Genomic DNA, 18,491 nt, shown 5'->3' with positions numbered 1-18,491 from the left:
TTCGTTGTTCTGTATTATTCTGACACGTGGACGTGGCAATCTGAAGTGGATCGTACCAACGGTTTGCCGCGAAACTTGGAACTCCTTGGGTCAACAAGCCCAACCCAATAGAATGATTGGGCTGGTTCGAGGTCAATATAGAAGATAGCCCAACATTTTACGTCCAACAATATGTCCCAAGACACTATAGTCTAACGCATTCTGCAATAAACACAAGTTATGCATTTTTATTTTTTTTTCAGGAAACATGGTGATTTTTCAGAATTTACTTGCATTTGTATTAATAATTGGTTCTAAAAATATTTTCACCAAAAACGCTTTCAGTCATTTTAAAAATATTTTCAAATGGGCTTTATATTTCTTTGGACGCCTCTTCTCCTTCATAGGGACATAAACGAGAGTTGAGTCGACCTACTTCGATCCCTCCAAGAAGTTCAGTAAAGCAATATTTAGTGTTTTTTTTCCAACCTACTTCAATCCAAACTCATCTAATAGAAGTCGTTCTTCTTTCTCTCCTCTCTCTCCTCTCTCTTCTTCTCAACCTTGAATTAAATCTTTACAAATGCTTACCCGAGCTAAATTCTTATGATTCATTTTAGTTAACCTCCTTTTGAATTTTGTAAGAACTAAAAAGGAACATGCAACTTGCAACACTTTCATTAAGGGCTGTTAAAATCACTCTCCACCTTTGAAGACAAATTTCATCCGTTCTTCATTTATGTGTTTAACTCATTCTTCTCTTTGGTTCTAAATTAGTAGTTTTTTTTCTATTTATTTATTGGTGTAATAAGACGTTTTTAAAATATGAGAGCACATCATGGACAATAGAAATAAAAGTATGATCAATTTTAGAAGCATATATTTTGGACCAGAAAAGGCACGATGACATGAGTCAATATCATGGGCTTAAAAGACACCTTGATATGTGTGTGGATTGAAGGCTCAAGACCTATAGGGTAGGCAGATGTCGGGCCCTTTGAGTTTTTGGTGAGGTATGCTCACGTTGTCGGGGTAAAACTGTCATATTGAACTAAAAATCTACATGTCATTCTTTTATTATTTGTGATTAATTTATATCTCCACATTACCCATTTAAATTGGATAGAGGAATGGGATAAAAGCTTTTATAGGTGGAGGGGTCTCATGATGTATTAGGCAGACCGGCTATGTTGTGCTAGTATGATGCAAACTAGCTCTGCCGACAACTACATGAAGTTATTGAGAGGGCTCTAGCAGGTAGTGGCGTCGTAGCACGAGACATGACAGAAAACTCTTGAAGAGTCAACCCTCCCCTCCTTATGTCGTGGAAGGCACGTTGGCAAAAGTGGGATATCATGAGCCCAAATGACACTTGATATATGTGTAGGCTACAGGCCCATAACCTATATGGTAAGCATATGCTAGCCTTTGAGTTATGGTGTGATATGACATCGATGTTAGGAGTAAAATCATTATATTGAGCTAAAAGTCTACGTATCATTTTTCTATTAAATGTAATTAATTTATACCCCACATTAACCATTTAAATCGAAGAGATGAATGGTAAAAAAAGCCTTATATATTCTCATAAAGATAAATCTGGAAAAGGATCCATCTTTCTCAAAAGTGTAAGTTTTCACTCAAATTAGTAGCATAATAAAAATATAATATACACCTCCACCATTATAAAGCCACACCTACTTTTGAGTTGGAAACTTCACCATAAAATAATATAGCAAATTGCCCTCGGACAAAAAAATGTGAACAGTTACTAAAAAAACCTATACAACAAAACAACTGTTATGTAAAACGTGGGTTCGAACTCTGTCGGCTTCCTAATTTAACGTTTAATCTAACAAATTTATCATTTGACAAAAAAAATATATATTGGGGTGTATTCAATTGAGAATTTGAGAGACTTTAATGGATTTTTATGGAGTTAATTGATTTGTAGAGATTCCATATAAAATTTTGATTCAATTCTCTCGAAATCTCATGAGAAGAGGCGAGATATGCGGATGCTTAAAAGTTAAAATACAATACGAAATCTCTCCAATTATCTCTAATTCCTCAACTTTCTCTAATTCTTTAAAATCAATTTCTAATTGAATACACCTGGAATGTTATAAACTTATTTAAAATTTTAATTGAATACATCCGGATTTTTAAGTATTTTAATAAAATATCTTAAAATTTTAATTGAATACATCTTGAATTTCGTAGAATCACTTAAAAACCTGATTAAATACTCTAGAATCATTAAAAGAATTAAAATCTTTCAAAATCTCAATTGAATACACATCTAAATCCGAAAATCATGTCAACTATAAATTTAAAATGTTGGACACCATTCATATGAGTTTTCACACACAACGTATGCACCTAGCAGACTCGTTGAAATTCTCGAACACTTCCTCATGTCTCTGACCAAGTCTGTTGAATTTTTCTCACACACAACATATGCACAGAAAATAGAAACATTTTATTTAACTTGGAAATGATTTGCATGCATAATCAGTGCATGAGTGAATATAAAGATAGGAAGTTTTGAGTTGTTTCCTTGCAAGCTAATTATATTTGGTTTAATTGAAACCTTCTATTTTATGCCAATGAGTTACTATTTTATATTAATATATATGTGTTTGTGCCGAGAGATGGTAGAGACGTCGGAGGTTGAAGGTTTTAGCGGGGGTAGAGAGCGCTGATCAGAGAGAGTCAATAGCTGGATAGTACAAGAGGTAGTAAGTGTGTTCTCTTAATGGGAGAGAGTATGGTGATAGAGTAGAAAGATGATTATGATTTTTATTAATTTGGTCGTTGATGTGGGTTGGGCTTTTTTTTATTTAAAATTTTAATTATTTTCTAATTATTTTTGTCTTTTAAAATTATTTTCTTGAACTGTTTTTGTTTTAAAATAAATTTTTACTTTTTAACTTCTTTAGATTGTTGTTGCCCTTTTTTGGCGTTTGAGGCTTCAACTTTTTTTTCCTTTCTCTTAGAAACCCACTTAATTATTAAAAAAAAAACATTTGTATAAAATACTTAAAAATGGTAAACATGGATTTTTATTAAACGGAGGAAAGCAAAATTTATAGTAATTTTAGTGGATGGGCCATTCAAATGCATTTTTTTATTATGGAAAAAAATCACATGTATTTGTGTAATTTTGGTTTGTTTATTGCTCCTAGTTAATTTTATATCCTTTCAAAATACATACGAATATTTAATTCAACTAAAAAGGACAATAACGATGTTTGATTTCTAAGGAAGTTAAAAAGAAAATATATTTTAAAAGAAAAATAGTTCAAAAAATTAATTTGAAAAGATAAAAATAATTTGAAAATAATTAAAAATTTAAATAAAAAAGCCCAGCCCATGTCAATGACTAAATTAATAAGAATCATAATCATCCCTCTACTCTCTCACTCTACTCTCTCATAAAGAGGGGCAGACTTAGCCGCCTCTCATTCTCTGCAGGTACTGCCTCTCTCTGCTCCTTGCTCTCCATCCCTCCTACAGCCCTCAGGCTCCGACGTCTCTACCATCTTTTCTCTTTTCTCACGCACAGATACATATATATAGATATATTTATATATATCGCCCCAGCTGCAGGTAATATTTTTGTACTCACTTCTATCCATTTGCTTTCTCCCAATCCCTCGTTTGGTTCCCGAGGAAATATACTGACAATGAAGCAAATATGAATGTTTTATTCTTGCGTTTTTCAAATAATGAATGAACGATTGTTGCTCTTGGCTCAGTTGATTGAAAAGTTATATGTATATATGTATGTATATGTATATAGCGTCTTTCGGTTGTCTGCAAAATGACGAAATGGAAGGTTGAATAATTTTTTTGTTTTCATTTTCTATCAATTTCTTGGCAGCCAAACGGGAATTAATTGTTTACCCGTTTATATAATGGCTGTATTTTGCAAGAGAATGCTTTCGTGACCTATTTTAGAATTTTTCTTGAAATTTGTGTCTTTTCCATTAATCTTTGTTCAAGTTCGTATGCATTTTTAATTAGTAGGAAAGATGGAGGCTTTCCATGTTTTCGAATTGGGTATCATATGATAATGGCTGGAGCAAGTGCTTATGACTTGGGCATCTTGACAATATTATCAGAATAGGGGGTGAAAATGGCTGGAAAGTCGAATAAGGGGAGGAACCGTAGAGGTGTGAGCAATGCTGTGGTCCCATCTGATGCTCCTGTGAAAGATAACTCAAGTGCTTCAGAGCCCATTAAAGCTGAAGACAATGGTGTTCCAGCTGTTGAAGAATCAACTGATGCTAGTCTGGAGGTAAAGGAGTCTGAAACAGAAAATTCAATCAGCCATACTAAGCAAGGTGAATTTAGTATTTGGGCCTTCAAATATTTATTTCTGGAAAAGACCTCTTGTTGATATGCCATTCCCATGTTCAACATTTTGTCTGATCTTTACAATGTCCTATTTTCTTTTCAGTAGAACAAAAATTTTACCACATGAAAGAAGCAAAGTAGATGCCAACATACATAAACATGTAGACATTTACTTAAACTCACATGTGTGCATGCATCTGCGGGTACTCGTATACTCTAATCATGTTTGCCTAGATAATTTGGATAGATAGAAAAATAGTTACATTTCTTGGTAAATAACAATTTGATCCAAGAACCAGATACAAAAGACATGTTCTACACTTCATATTTTTGTTGACAATTTTAGGATGAATAGAATTACTTATACAACGACAAGACACGAACATTGCTTGGACATATAGGGAAATGATAAGTTATATATATACATATATGATTGCAGTCACACATGCACACCATATACACATATGTAGCTGCATTCATATTCAACAAAATAAAGGAAGAAGATCAAGAGTGAAGCCTTGTTCTTTCTTTCTTTCTCCCTCTCAAGTGTCTAATTTTGTTGTTGCATTGGTGTCATTGAAAGAAATTTGCTCTGACACAGGATATCAGCGATCTCTGGATTTTTTTACAACAAACGTTATGTGTGCTGAGTTTTTTTTTATCCTACAAAAAAAAAAAATATATATATATATATATGTGTGTGTTTGACACTTCTTTAGAGGCAATTCCAATGCATTACTTTAGCTGGATTCCCTTAGTTTTGAGCAAATAACAACTGAATTTCTTCGGAGTAAAAGTTCATGGTTGAATGCTCATATAGCTTGCCTGTCAAGAGTATTTCCCTTCAATAGCAATTTGTATTTATGTCTTTTATTATCATTAGCAGAACCTTTAGCTTTCTCATTTGGTTATCGAAAAAGCCGTCTATCTCATTCTGATAATCCATGTCCGTGAGAGTGCAGGTGACCTTCATCTGTACCCAGTTTCTGTCAAGACACAAAGTGGCGAGAAGCTTGACCTACAAGTGAGTTAATTTTGATTGCTATTAATATAATTTTTTATTTAATTTGCTGCAAAATGCAAAAGGTAATGCAATTTGAGCACCTGTTCTCATATTTAGTTGACACATCTAATAGTTCAACTACAGAAATTGAGATGTCTATGTCTCCTAGTTAGATATTTTGTGTCCTTCCACTGTCACGTTTTGTTTGACTGTATCCATTATAATTTCCAGTTGAACCCAGGAGACTCTGTTATGGATATAAGACAATTTCTGCTTGATGCGCCAGAGACATGTTTCTTCACATGTTATGACTTATTGCTACACACAAAGGATGGCTCCACTCATCATTTGGAAGACTTTAATGAAATTTCTGAAGTTGCTGATATTACCATTGGTGGCTGTTCCTTGGAGATGGTTCCTGGTATACTAACTCTCTGTTGCTTTGGGGTTCCAAGTCTTAAAAAGGATCTTCTAATGTAAATATATTTTTTGGCAGCTTTATATGATGATAGATCTATACGGGCTCATGTTCATCGTACGAGAGAATTGCTTTCCCTTTCTACACTTCATGCGTCACTATCGACATCACTTGCATTACAGTATGAGACTGCACAAAACAAAGTGGCGAGCCCTGGAGGTTTGAGATATAGTTCATTTAACATTAAGTCATAATCTTTTCATTTATCTTACCTGTTATCGAGATTTGGAAGTGCTTTAACTTGGCACTCCTGTAATTCTCTGTGATCTAGATACTGTGAAAACTGAGGTCCCAGAGCTTGATGGTTTGGGTTTTATGGAGGACATTGCTGGTTCATTGAGCAATTTGCTATCTTCACCCTCAAAAGAGATCAAATGCGTGGAGAGTATGGTGTTTTCATCCTTCAATCCTCCACCAAGCTATAGAAGGTGAACCATGACATCTCTTACTTGCATCTGATAACATAAAGATAATTTCCCCCTAGAAAATGTCTTAACTATGTACTGTTTGGTGTTTTTGTTGTCAGGCTCGTTGGGGATTTGATTTATTTGGATGTAGTAACATTGGAGGGTAATAAACACTGCATTACTGGGACTACAAAAATGTTCTATGTCAATTCGAGCACGGGGAACACCCTTGACCCTAAGCTGAGTAAAAGTAATTCCGAAGCAACCACACTTGTTGGACTTTTGCAAAGGATTAGCTCTAAGTTCAAGAAAGGTACTATAAATGGTTTATACATTATTTACCTGTATTATTTATTTATTTTTTAAATTTTGAAGCTTACAGATGTTTGATTAATTATCTTCTACTGTTTCCCATTTGAAGCTTTTCGTGAAATTTTGGAGTGGAGGGCATCTGCACATCCTTTTGAAAATGTGCAGTCTTTATTGCCACCAAATTCATGGCTAGGGTTGTATCCAGTTCCAGGTTAGTTGAACTTAATTGTACCTGAATTTTTACTTCAAATGAGGATCTTTGGGTGGTAGAAGGTGGCACTCTCCTTGGGCAAACTTTTATCTCATATTTAGCATATTTAGCAGTCTGGCCAATTGGCTGGTTGCCTCTTTCAGGCGTTTCTGCTACTGATGAAGATTACTGTACTATGAATTCTTCCCTTAAATATAAAGGAAATAAATTATAACGATTTTAAGTTTAACTCTTTGTGTTGGTTTGGTATATATTGGATGTGAAACCTGCCTTGGTTATGATACTTGAGCATGATCATTGTTTCTTGTTGTTTTTAAGCTGCCATTATATCTGACTTTGCCTTCAATTTAGAGTTCAACAAATTCTCAGTCATAATTCTATATGTTTTCTTTGTCTGGAACCTTTTGCAAAATTCTTATCAGCTCGTTTTCTTTTTCTCATGTCTTTTGTGGCTATGAATAATCCACAAATGACAACGAATTTCACCATAATCATTCTTAAAGTAGGAATGTTTAACCACATTACATGCAAATCATTTTCAGTTTGTTTGTGGTGAATATTCTTGTTTCACTATTTTGACCATTGCAACTTAATTGTAGGGTGTTGTTTTCTAAGGTTGTCTTGTTCATGTATTTGTTACTTATGGCACTATTATAGGGCATAACGAAGTTGGTTTTCTGAGTTTCCTTGACGTTATGCTTTATCTTTACATATAAATACATTTTAAGGGATCTTCTATTGTCAGATCACAAGCGTGATGCAGCTAGAGCAGAGGATTCCCTTACTCTTTCATATGGGAGTGAGCTAATTGGCATGCAAAGGGATTGGAATGAGGAGTTGCAATCTTGTAGGGAATTTCCGCATACAACTCCTCAGGAAAGGTAATGATTTCCGTTAAAATATTGGGTTCTAATCTAGTTATGTATGTCCTTTATAATTTTCCGGTAATTATTGTCACTCAAGGTTTTGTGTTTTATATTGTGTCTTTATCTCTCACAAAGTCCTTATTTTGTAGAATTTTGCGGGATAGGGCTCTGTACAAAGTGACTTCAGACTTTGTTGATGCAGCTATTAGTGGTGCTATTGGAGTTATTAGTAGATGCATACCTCCTATAAACCCAACCGATCCAGAGTGCTTCCACATGTGAGACTGGCCTGAAACAGATTACGTTAATTTTCTTAGTAATGCTATACTTGAAGACTTTCAGTTAGGACATTATGTCTATGAATCACTTTGTCAGCTGCCTAAATGGCGAGTAGTTTTGTGTTAATAACTGTAACTCTGTAAAAACAATGTCACAGCTCCTCAGTATGCTAATTATTGCTACCTTTTAATTGCCTTTTATTGAAATAATTTTTTCAGCTGTGTAGGCTAATTAGATCCCACTTTACTGTAATTCTGCTGATATTGGCAATATGTTATACATATTTGGTTTGTGCACATGCATACATGTATTTTGATTCGCTTTTCCTATAGGGGGCACATCATTTCCATTTGAGGGTTTCTGCATTGAATTTGAACTTTGAGGCTCTGCTTTAAGTTATCTCGACATATTAGACATGCTTGTTTTGATAGATTTTGGTACTCATGTACTTCCCAGGAAATATATTTCTTAAGCATATGGTTGTAACCTTGATTCTCATCGCATGTGCATGCATATTGTGATGATAGATTAAATTACAATCATATGTTCAATGTCTATTGAATTGATATAAGATTTTGGTCTTTTTGGCTCTAGGTATGTTCACAATAATATATTCTTCAGTTTTGCTGTTGATGCGGACCTTGAGCAACTGTTTAAGAAACATGCATCGTATTCTAGTCCAAAGATAGGGGCCACTGGTTTTTTACACAGTTCTGAGAAGGCTCCTGACAGTTTGTTGCATGGAGAGAGTGCAATTCCCAATGGAGAAAAATGCAAAGGATCAAGTACGGTTGATGATGCCACTGAATCCTCTACTGATGTTTCTGCCGATACTCAATTGGGTGAAACTGAGCAGGCTACTTATGCTTCTGCAAATAATGATTTGAAAGGCACTAAGGCGTACCAGGAAGCTGATGTCTCTGGACTTTATAATCTTGCTATGGCCATAATCGATTACAGGGGGCACAGAGTAATAGCTCAGGTGTGCCTCGAATCTGATGTTCTTTCTATGTTCTATAACTTTGTTACTCTTATAGAAATTGGTATTCTTAAGGCTATAGCTACCAAGTTGCAAACATCATGGTTTTTAGAAGCAAAATTGCCTATTACAGCCTGAACTCTCATACCCCCCCTGGCTACACACCCCTATGTGCATGTGCATTTGTCTTTCTCTTATTAATTTTATTTGTATTATATATCCGGTGATAGTTTTGCTACTAAAATCTATCTTTAGGATTCTTGAAATCCAAAACTGTTGAAAAAGTAGTTATTGTTAAAGTTGCCTTTCTAATTACTGAATTTATTGATTCTATCATTCACAACAAATTTTTTTTTTTTTTTTTTTCTTTTAAATTGCCATGCTTGCTATAGATTATTTTTTATTTTTTATTTTTACTCTTTTTTGGTTTTTTAATAAGGAACAACTTTTGCTATTTGATTGCTCTCTCCTTATTCTATCTCTAACTCATTGGCATTGACACCAGAGTGTTTTACCGGGCATTCTTCAAGGGGATAAATCAGACTCTCTTCTGTACGGTTCTGTTGATAATGGCAAGAAAATATGCTGGAATGAAGAGTTTCATTCCAAGGTGAGGATTTGAAGCTTAGCATATTATATGATGCTGCCAAATGTACCATATTTTGATTTTTTTTATAATCATAAAACTGCTTTCTTTCTTTGTAAAACAGGACTTTATTGTGCAATTTCTAAGATTTTATTATGTTTAGGTGGTGGAAGCAGCTAAGCGCCTTCATCTGAAAGAGCATACAGTCCTGGATGGATCTGGAAATGTTTTCAGATTGGCTGCACCGGTGGAATGCAAGGGTATTGTTGGTAGTGATGACAGGTAAATATCTTTTTCCGCATAAGTTTGGATTCTTCTGTGTGATGTTTGACTTCTCAGAACTCCTGTGTTGATAGCTTCCTCCAAAAGAATCTCTATCTGTTTGTTGAATATTTATTCATGCAATCAAGAATTTACATTCATATAGATCTAACTTAATACACATGTTTTAACTCTGCCCCCTATTTCAGGCATTATCTCCTCGACTTGATGAGAGTGACTCCTCGTGATGCAAATTTCACTGGATCTGGGTCCAGATTTTGTATCTTGAGGCCAGAACTAATTACTGTCTATTCCCAGGTAAGATAATAATACCTTATATCAGTACTATATTTGAATTTTTTTTTTTCATAAGCTCTAAATATGAGCCTTTTGTGTATTGGGAGAAGGCCCAAGCTGCTGAGAAACCAAAGTCTAAGTCTAAAGATGGAGAAGGTATTATCACCACTGATTCTTCAGTCATCACTGATGCTAAGCAGGTAAAATTTCGCCGATTCAACTGCAGTTTATAGAGTTTATGAACGTTGCAATTTTTGTTAGACTTGTTTCTGCATTTTCAGTATGTTTGTAAAGTTTAGTCATTGATTTTTTATGTCTTATTGGTCCCTATTTGACGGGAAAGGGGGTTTTACATATCTTTTGGAGTTGGTAATAATTCCCATAGTATGTTAATAGTGTTAAAGGTACACTTATCATCTGTTTGGACAGTATGATTTTTTATCCATTTCCCAATGGACCTTAAAGTAATTTGGGTGATGTGGCTCTTTGGATGGCTTTTCACAGGACATAACGGAAGAAGGGAAAGCCACAGATGCACAAGAAAGTGCGTCTCCAGCTCCACACACTGATAGCTCTGATCCATGTGAAGAAATTCTTTTTAACCCTAATGTCTTCACTGAGTTTAAGTTGGCTGGAAATGAGGAGGTGTGGTTTTTTACTTTGTAATTTTTTTCAGTGGGTTTGAACATGTATCCATTTATTTGTTTTCTTTTTTCCAGGAGATAGCAGAAGATGAAGGAAATGTGAGGAAAGCCAGTTTGTATCTTACAGATGTTGTGCTTCCAAAATTTATACAAGACCTCTGCACGCTTGAAGTATCACCTATGGACGGGCAGACACTAACTGAAGCACTCCATGCTCATGGAATTAATGTTCGCTATATTGGAAAAGTAAGCATTATGGCTTTAATTAATACTTCTAACTTTTGTAAGTATTGATGGATAGAAACTGTGGAAGTAGTCCTTTTTCTTTTCCTTTTGAGGTTTTGCATAAAATGTAACAAACAAGGTCTGATGACTTATGTGATTGGGATAGTGTATTTGATGCATTTTGGATTATTTTAACAGGTGGCTGATGGGACCAGACATTTACCTCATCTTTGGGATCTTTGCTCCAATGAGATAATGGTTAGATCTGCCAAGCACATTCTCAAGGTGATAGGCATTTCCTTATCTGCTTGATCTGATATTATCACATTCTTTTTATTTTATAAAAACTGAGGTGTTGTCTTGTTGGCACCAGGAAATGTGGCACATTACAATGTTATTGCCGTAAAATCTACGTGACTATAAACTAACTTATTTGGTTCAGTTCTCTAGGAGGGACACAACTCCTATGATGTCAGATTTAATTGAGTGCAGACCAATGATGCTTACGTGACTTAGATACTATAGGAGTGGGGAACTTGACCTCTCGGGTACTTCCGTTATGTGATATATTTTTCTGGACCAATGCTTCAGCTGGAAATGTCTGCTCGTTTTCCTTTTATGATATTCCTTGCTATTTTATAAGAGAGTAAAAATTATCCTGTTGAGGACCAGGAAATGTGGCGTCTTACAGCATGTTACTGCCATAAAACCTTTGTTGTTGGTCATAAATGAAGCAGTTTGATTCAGGTTGCAGTTGAGAATGTAGATCGTAATGCATGTACTTAGATACTTTAATGGCGGGGAACCTGTCCCGTAAAGGACTTCAGTAGTGTGATATATTTTCTTTAGATTTATGCTGAAGTTGTAAATGGATAGTTTGTGCATTGAGTTGTTGCTTAATTACATAGACGGTTTTGGCTAAGAAATATCCTTTCAAGTTTCCCGTCAGACCATTAAACAGCATCCATTTGGCTGTTACAGTTTTGGAATTTTTATGCGTCGTATTTGCTTTCCTGCAAAGCAGTTTGTACATTTGTTTTACTTTAATTTGAACTGCAACTTTTCATGATTGATGCCTACTGTTTGTAATTGAGCTCCTATATTCTGGGACATCCATTGGAAACCATCAATTCTTGTGAGAGCTTGTTGCTTGTTTGTGCCTATTTGTACTTTGACGCTATTATTTTGGACCAAGGACATGATTGGGAAACAGTTGACTTGGATAGGTTATATATATTATAGGTGTTAAATATCGTTTTAGTTCCATCCTTTTGGCTTTCAAAATTATTGTCCAGTAACGGTAAAAAGTAAAAAACATTGAGGTCCTTGATGTTTGGTGGAAAGTGGTTCATGGTTTTCTTATTCTGCAGGATGCCTTGAGAGAAACAGACGATCATGATATTGGGCCCGCAATCACCCATTTCTTCAACTGTTTCTTTGGAAGCTGTCAAGCAGTTGGCTCAAAAGTCACTGCTAATAATATGCAGTCTAGAACACCCAAAAAAGTAAGTCTCATAGAATTTAATAGTACCAACCGATTGAAAAAATAATTTTTTGTCAAATTGTTTTCTTAGTTACAAGTTATAACTTATCTGTACAACTTCATGGCAATTCTCATCTAATTTTATCTGTCATCCTTTAATGCTCATCTGAGAACTCTTTTGCAATCAGAAACTGAAGCTATATGCATTTGAATATTAATTTTTAACTTTTGGAGAAACATAAAATTGTACCAAGTAAATCAGAGAAAATTTCGTTTATTAATTGAAAATTGTTGAGCAGGGTTTGTGACTTCAAGTTCCTTTATCTTCAGGAACAAACAGGACAGAAATCTCCAGGAAAATCATCCAAGGGTCAAGGAAAATTGAAGGATGGAGCATCTGCTAGAAAGAGTCGATCCTCATTTATGCTTGCTAGCTCAGAAACTCTATGGTCCGACATTCAACAATTCGCAAAACTCAAATATCAGGTATTAAGTATCAATATTATTGGACTGTCCTGGAGAAATTAGATTTCGTTTAATAATTTTTTGATGGATGTTCATACATGAACTTTTTGGCATGAGGAATTTGCATTTGCTTGATTTTTTCTATTGGTCGCCTATTTCTTTGAGTTTGTCTGCTTCTGCACCCACCTCTTCGACAGGTTACATATTTTTGAAAAATATGAGCACTTCATGGGGACCTGGTGATTTTATTTCAAATAATTTATCATTTGTGGTATGGGAACATTTTTCCATATTTTTAATGGCGTTTTACCATTTCCTGAGCTATATAAATTAAAATGAACTTATATATGGTTGGTGGATCTTCATGTTTATTACTTGATCCTCATATTTTACCTTTGAGTGGTGTGTATCGTTATATATTTTACCTAGTTTCCCATTGTTGATAGTTTGAGTTGCCGGAGGATGCTAGGATGCATGTAAAGAAAGATTCTGTTATACGTAATCTTTGCCAAAAGGTAACTCTGAATTCTTCTTGTCCAATGTACTTGATTGTTACTCCAATTTGTTTCAATATCAATTGAGCTTCTAAATGGCCGACAACTCAACTTTGATTTCATTTTGCAGATGGGCATTACAATTGCAGCTCGCAGATATGATCTTAACTCTGTAGCACCCTTCCAAATGTCAGATATCTTAAATCTTCAACCTGTAGTGAAACACTCAGTTCCTGTGTGTTCAGAAGCTAAGGATCTTGTGGAAACAGGAAAGATCCAACTCGCCGAGGTATGCACTTTATTGCGTGTCATTATAGCATCAGGTTCCAGATGTGAGGAAAAGTTCTCGACCAGAACAGACTTGTTGATGAGAAACTTGAAGTCAAAGCTAATTCTCAAAGATGATCAAGACCGACTTAAAAAGTTATATTAAAATTTAGAATATAACGTAGCATTTCAGGGTGTATATTTTTGTATGTTCTAGTTCTGGGATATCTACCATGAATATAAAGATGGCATAGGTTTTTATATTTAAATATAAAGATGCTGCATTTACCATGAAAATAAATATATTTCAATTCTGGAATTTTCTGAAATATAAAGCAGCATTTCAACTTTCAAGATGTTGGTGGGATTTTTATTAATTTGGAACTCTTCACCATAAGAATCTATAAAGATCTTCTATCAGTTAATTGTTGTCAATGACTCAACACCATGTTCCAATACTGATTGGTTTAATTATTTACTGTATACTTTTGTTTTCCTTCTAGGGAATGTTAAGTGAAGCCTACACATTATTTACTGAGGCATTTTCGATACTTCAGCAGGTAACTAATATTATTTGGTTGTTCTTAAACTTTCCTCGATGCGTCTATGTCTAGCACTATTATATCCTTTTTGTGATTTCAGGTTACTGGTCCAATGCATCGGGAGGTTGCTAACTGCTGTCGGTATGCATATCCTCTTTATACTTTTCAGCAGATTTTTTGTATTTATAATTAGATATTCATGATGCTGATAACATTTGAGCTAAGTATTTGCTGCGCTGAGTTTCAGGTATCTTGCCATGGTTCTGTATCATGCAGGAGACATGGCTGGAGCCATAATGCAACAGCATAAGGAACTCATTATAAATGAACGCTGCTTGGGCCTAGACCACCCTGACACTGCTCACAGGTATTGCTTTTGGTGTTTATACCTGTTTCAGTAGCTAAGATGGTGGTTGCATGTATATATTTTGAACTTAATTTTCCCGTTAGTCTTTTATTTTCTGACAGTATAACATAAACTCAAACTGTTAATTATTGAAATTCTTTATTGGTTGCTCTTTTGAGGAGTACATTATTGAAATTCGTGATTGGTTACTCTTTCGAGGATTACTATGAAGATTGTCACTGTACCTTTTTCTTAAGATGTGTTAATATTGGAATCTTGATGAGATTGTTTGTGTTTTGACATTTTGATTTACGGTGACTTATGAAAGTACCCATCCTATATTCTTATAGTGGATGTAATGTCATAATCAGTTTAAAAATTCTTTTATCTTGCATGAGAAGGTTGTTTTCTCTTTAAATATTAATTGGTTTATTTGTGTTTTTATGTTAACCTGTATAGTACTAAACAGTGTTCACACACTTGCCTATCATGGTTGATATTATTCTTTCTCTTTCGCACTCCCTTCTTTTTCTGAATCTGATGCTCTCCTTGTCTTTGCAACTTTGCTACTGCAGCTATGGAAATATGGCTCTTTTCTACCATGGACTCAACCAGACAGAACTCGCACTACGGCACATGTCGAGGGCATTGCTCCTGCTAAGTTTGTCATCTGGACCAGATCACCCTGATGTTGCTGCAACTTTCATTAATGTCGCTATGATGTATCAAGATCTTGGGAAGATGGATACTGCTCTTCGATATTTGCAAGAGGCCCTGAAAAAAAATGAAAGGCTTCTGGGGGAGGAACACATCCAGACTGCTGTATGCTATCATGCACTTGCTATTGCATTTAATTGTATGGGTGCCTTCAAGCTCTCTCACCAGGTATGTTGTGGAAGAGTTGTCTTTTTAATGTAATTTTCACTTGAACAATCTCATTCCATGCACTGGGCAACTTTATAGTGCAATTAACATTTTATAACATTTGGTGTGGCAGCATGAAAAGAAAACCTATGACATACTTGTCAAACAATTGGGCGAGGAGGATTCTAGAACACGTGACTCTCAAAACTGGATGAAGACATTTAAGATGCGTGAGCTACAGGTAAGCGGATGGCATCCTTTAGTAGCTTGCACAGTGAAAACATATTGAAGGGTGATTGCATAATATATGTACTTTAGTAGTATTTGTTTCTGATTCCTAAATTTATTTGTATCTTGTTCCAATAGATGAATGCACAAAAGCAAAAAGGTCAAGCTTTGAGTGCTGCTTCAGCTCAAAAGGCAATTGACATCTTGAAGGTACTTTGGATTTCTTCTTTTTGCTTATAAATTTGAAATTTTGTTCAATTGAAGGATAATTGGTGTGTTTCCTAAGTCATGGTCTCATCGTTACATTTCTCCTATTTCTGTTCTACATCTTTTCATATTTCTAATTATTTGTGAAGGACACAAAAAGGCCCAATAAACCTAGTCCGTCTCCTAATGCTTCCGTTCATAAAATATTCTGATGTATTGTCGGAATATTTTATCAGAAAAGAAGAATAAGAGGAACTGTGGGTAACGTCTTGAAAGAAGAATATGGAGAGATTTGTGTAATATTGCCACCATAGTGATCCTTAAACTGCTAAACCATGCTGTTTTGTGTCTGGGTTATAATTTACACCAAGAATCTTGATTTCCAATTAATAGTTTACTTTGCCTGTCAGGCTCATCCTGACTTGATGCAGGCATTCCAGTCTGCTGCCAAATCCGGTGGGTCTGGGAGCTCTAACCCCTCCGTCAACAAATCTCTTAATGCTGCAATAATTGGTGATACTCTTCCAAGAGGTAGGGGAGTTGATGAGAGGGCTGCTCGTGCAGCAGCTGAAGTCAGGAGGAAGGCAGCAGCAAGGGGCCTCTTGGTACGCCCACACGGTGTTCCAGTCCAAGCCTTGCCTCCACTTACTCAGTTCCTCGATATCATCAACTCAGGTGCGACCCCACCAGTTGCTGCAGAAAATGGAGAAACCGATGGAGCGAAGGAAGCCAATAGTCATCCTGCAAATGGCTCAGCTGATGTGAAACAAGAGCAAGCAACAGCGGAGCAGGAAGCTCAGCCTCCCGTTGGATTGGGCAAAGGCTTAGCAACACTGGACGGCAAGAAACAGAAATCGAAAAGCAAAGCCGCATCTTGAAATTTTGAGCATCGAAGTTTTATTGATCGACACCAAGGTGGGTTTTCGTTGCGAGGTTTTGATATTTTGAGGTAAGAATATTTTCTGTTGGTTTTGAGGATTAGAAACTAGTCCAAGGAATTTGTGGAGCAAATCGGTTCAATATAATTTGCCCTAGTACGTCAGGATGGAAAATTTCAATTGACATGTTTTTACGTTTATTTGAAAGCAGTTCCCTCTATTACATGTAAAACTGCCTTGATTATTTTCCTGATTGGAGGATTAATCAGCCTTCAGTTCCCTCGGTTGTTTCTGTGCGTCAAAAATGAAATAAATTGAAGGGCATTTGACAAAGGTCTGTAAATTGTTTGTTCATCATATGCTTGATAAAATTATTTTCGGAGCCGGAAACTTGGCGGATTGTAGTTTTTTTTATTTGACTTGTATCGTCTTGTTTGGATTTATAAACGTAGATCATAACTTCGTCTAAGCTCTATATCACTGTTATGTTTGAAATCCCAATTGGATTAAACTTTGGTGAACAAGCTAGATGGCCGCAGGCCCGCAGTACAACCACCAGCATGCATATGCACTTTCCATCGTTGCCGGCACCATCACACTACACTTTTGGCCTCACCCGACCACGTTATCACTAGCAGCATCCAGAAAACACATCCAATCGTACCACTTTTTGAATTTTGATGAACTACACCACTAACGTGGTAGGTAGTATCGATAACTACTTACACTTCAATGAGCAAAAAAATTGATGAAACGAGTGTAAACGGCTCAGAGTCTTGCATTACTTGGAGGAACACTCCCAAACGATGAAGAGGAGAGCATGCTTTATCAAATTGAATGGTTTTCAAGGACATGGTTCTCACTTCTCACTTCTCAAAGAAAGAAGAAGGTTTATAGAGCTTACTGTTGTTACGCTCAAACACAACTCTACACGTCACATTTGTGGACACCGTCTAACAGTGGCATGCCTATTCTCTCTTTCTCGAGCCATCTCGTGGCATTGAGGCCGAAAGCAACGCGAGACAAATGCGTGTTGAACCCAATCAAGTTTTGACGTCAGCACACCATATATGTACTCTTGATGCTTTTCCTCATCTTTCAAAACCTACAAAAAGTAATTAAAACATTTTCTTTTTAGTATGTACGTAAGTTAATAGTAATTAGTAAATCAATTCTGAAAAACAGGTAGAACCTCACAGACCTTTCAAACTTGTTGAAACTTGTCTTCTGCATAAATAAATTACACGTGCGGTATCAAAATGAAGAAACAATGGCATGATATTCCAATCAACTACCGAACAAAGTAATCGGTATTCAGAGCTCCCGGCAACCCTCTTTTTTTACAGACTGCAACAAAGGGAATCCATTTCTTCCAAATTCGAAAACCGGAAGAAACGAAAAGAGGGTTTGTGTTTGAGTTACCACTGTTGTTCCTGAATGCGCTTGGTGTGTTTGACACTGCTGATGATTACTTGCAACCTTCATCATATGGGACTCGCTTGTAAGAAAGGCATTGATCCTTTATATGCCTCATGTTGATTAGCTGCCACTTGTGCTTCCTTTCTCTTGCTTTCTGATAACCTTGCCCTGCCCTAATCTCATTGATGCAAACCTTAAAGCTTCAACACGCGTTTTCTTCATATAGCAAGTTGTTCAACCTCGAGTTCGCCTCAGGTGAATGAGTGGCTGCCGCAAGTTGTTCAACCTCAAGTTCGCCCCAGGTGAATGAGTGGCTGCTGAATCCTATCACCATGGAGCTTGTATTTAGCAAGTTCATCAAACAAATATTGCTTCAGTGCCAAAAGTTTGAGAATTTGGTGCATCATTT

General features: G+C 35.8%; 1 protein-coding gene across 2 annotated transcripts; it reads left to right on the top strand.

Moving 5' to 3' along the window:
• The first annotated feature begins 3,403 nt into the window (after positions 1-3,403).
• On the top strand, positions 3,404-16,996 carry LOC137747014 (clustered mitochondria protein). Of its 2 annotated transcripts, none has more exons than XM_068487011.2 (29): positions 3,404-3,591; positions 4,112-4,328; positions 5,304-5,365; positions 5,576-5,765; positions 5,841-5,981; positions 6,094-6,250; positions 6,349-6,542; positions 6,651-6,752; positions 7,498-7,633; positions 7,768-7,896; positions 8,492-8,879; positions 9,382-9,486; positions 9,626-9,744; positions 9,933-10,041; positions 10,131-10,220; positions 10,525-10,665; positions 10,740-10,910; positions 11,088-11,174; positions 12,260-12,394; positions 12,703-12,858; positions 13,284-13,352; positions 13,462-13,620; positions 14,102-14,158; positions 14,241-14,281; positions 14,388-14,507; positions 15,062-15,371; positions 15,484-15,591; positions 15,717-15,788; positions 16,196-16,996. In XM_068487011.2, exons 2-29 carry the CDS (start codon positions 4,121-4,123, stop codon positions 16,661-16,663), a joined length of 4,224 nt encoding a protein of 1,407 aa, XP_068343112.1. In that variant the 5' UTR covers positions 3,404-3,591; positions 4,112-4,120; the 3' UTR covers positions 16,664-16,996. The 2 variants fall into 2 exon arrangements, with proteins under 2 accessions (XP_068343112.1, XP_068343111.1); XM_068487010.2 differs by having other exon boundaries at positions 4,107-4,328.
• Positions 16,997-18,491: the final 1,495 nt, after the last annotated feature.

Source organism: Pyrus communis, chromosome 2 (genome assembly GCF_041283825.1).
Source record: "Pyrus communis isolate YQ-2024b chromosome 2, ASM4128382v1, whole genome shotgun sequence".
NCBI classification, from domain to species: Eukaryota; Viridiplantae; Streptophyta; class Magnoliopsida; order Rosales; family Rosaceae; genus Pyrus; species Pyrus communis.
The sequence above is the reverse complement of the archived record's forward strand: the minus strand, read 5'-3'. Positions and strand labels throughout refer to the sequence as shown.

What these genes read in the sequence shown, in the direction of transcription:
- LOC137747014 (XM_068487011.2), top strand. Translation starts at nt 4,121, where the DNA reads ATGGCTGGAAAGTCGAATAAGGGGAGGAACCGTAGAGGTGTGAGCAAT. An exon ending in TTCCTTGGAGATGGTTCCTG is followed by an intron (nt 5,766 to 5,840) that starts GTATACTAACTC and finishes ATTTTTTGGCAG; the next exon opens with CTTTATATGATGATAGATCT. An exon ending in GATCCAGAGTGCTTCCACAT is followed by an intron (nt 7,897 to 8,491) that starts GTGAGACTGGCC and finishes TTTTGGCTCTAG; the next exon opens with GTATGTTCACAATAATATAT.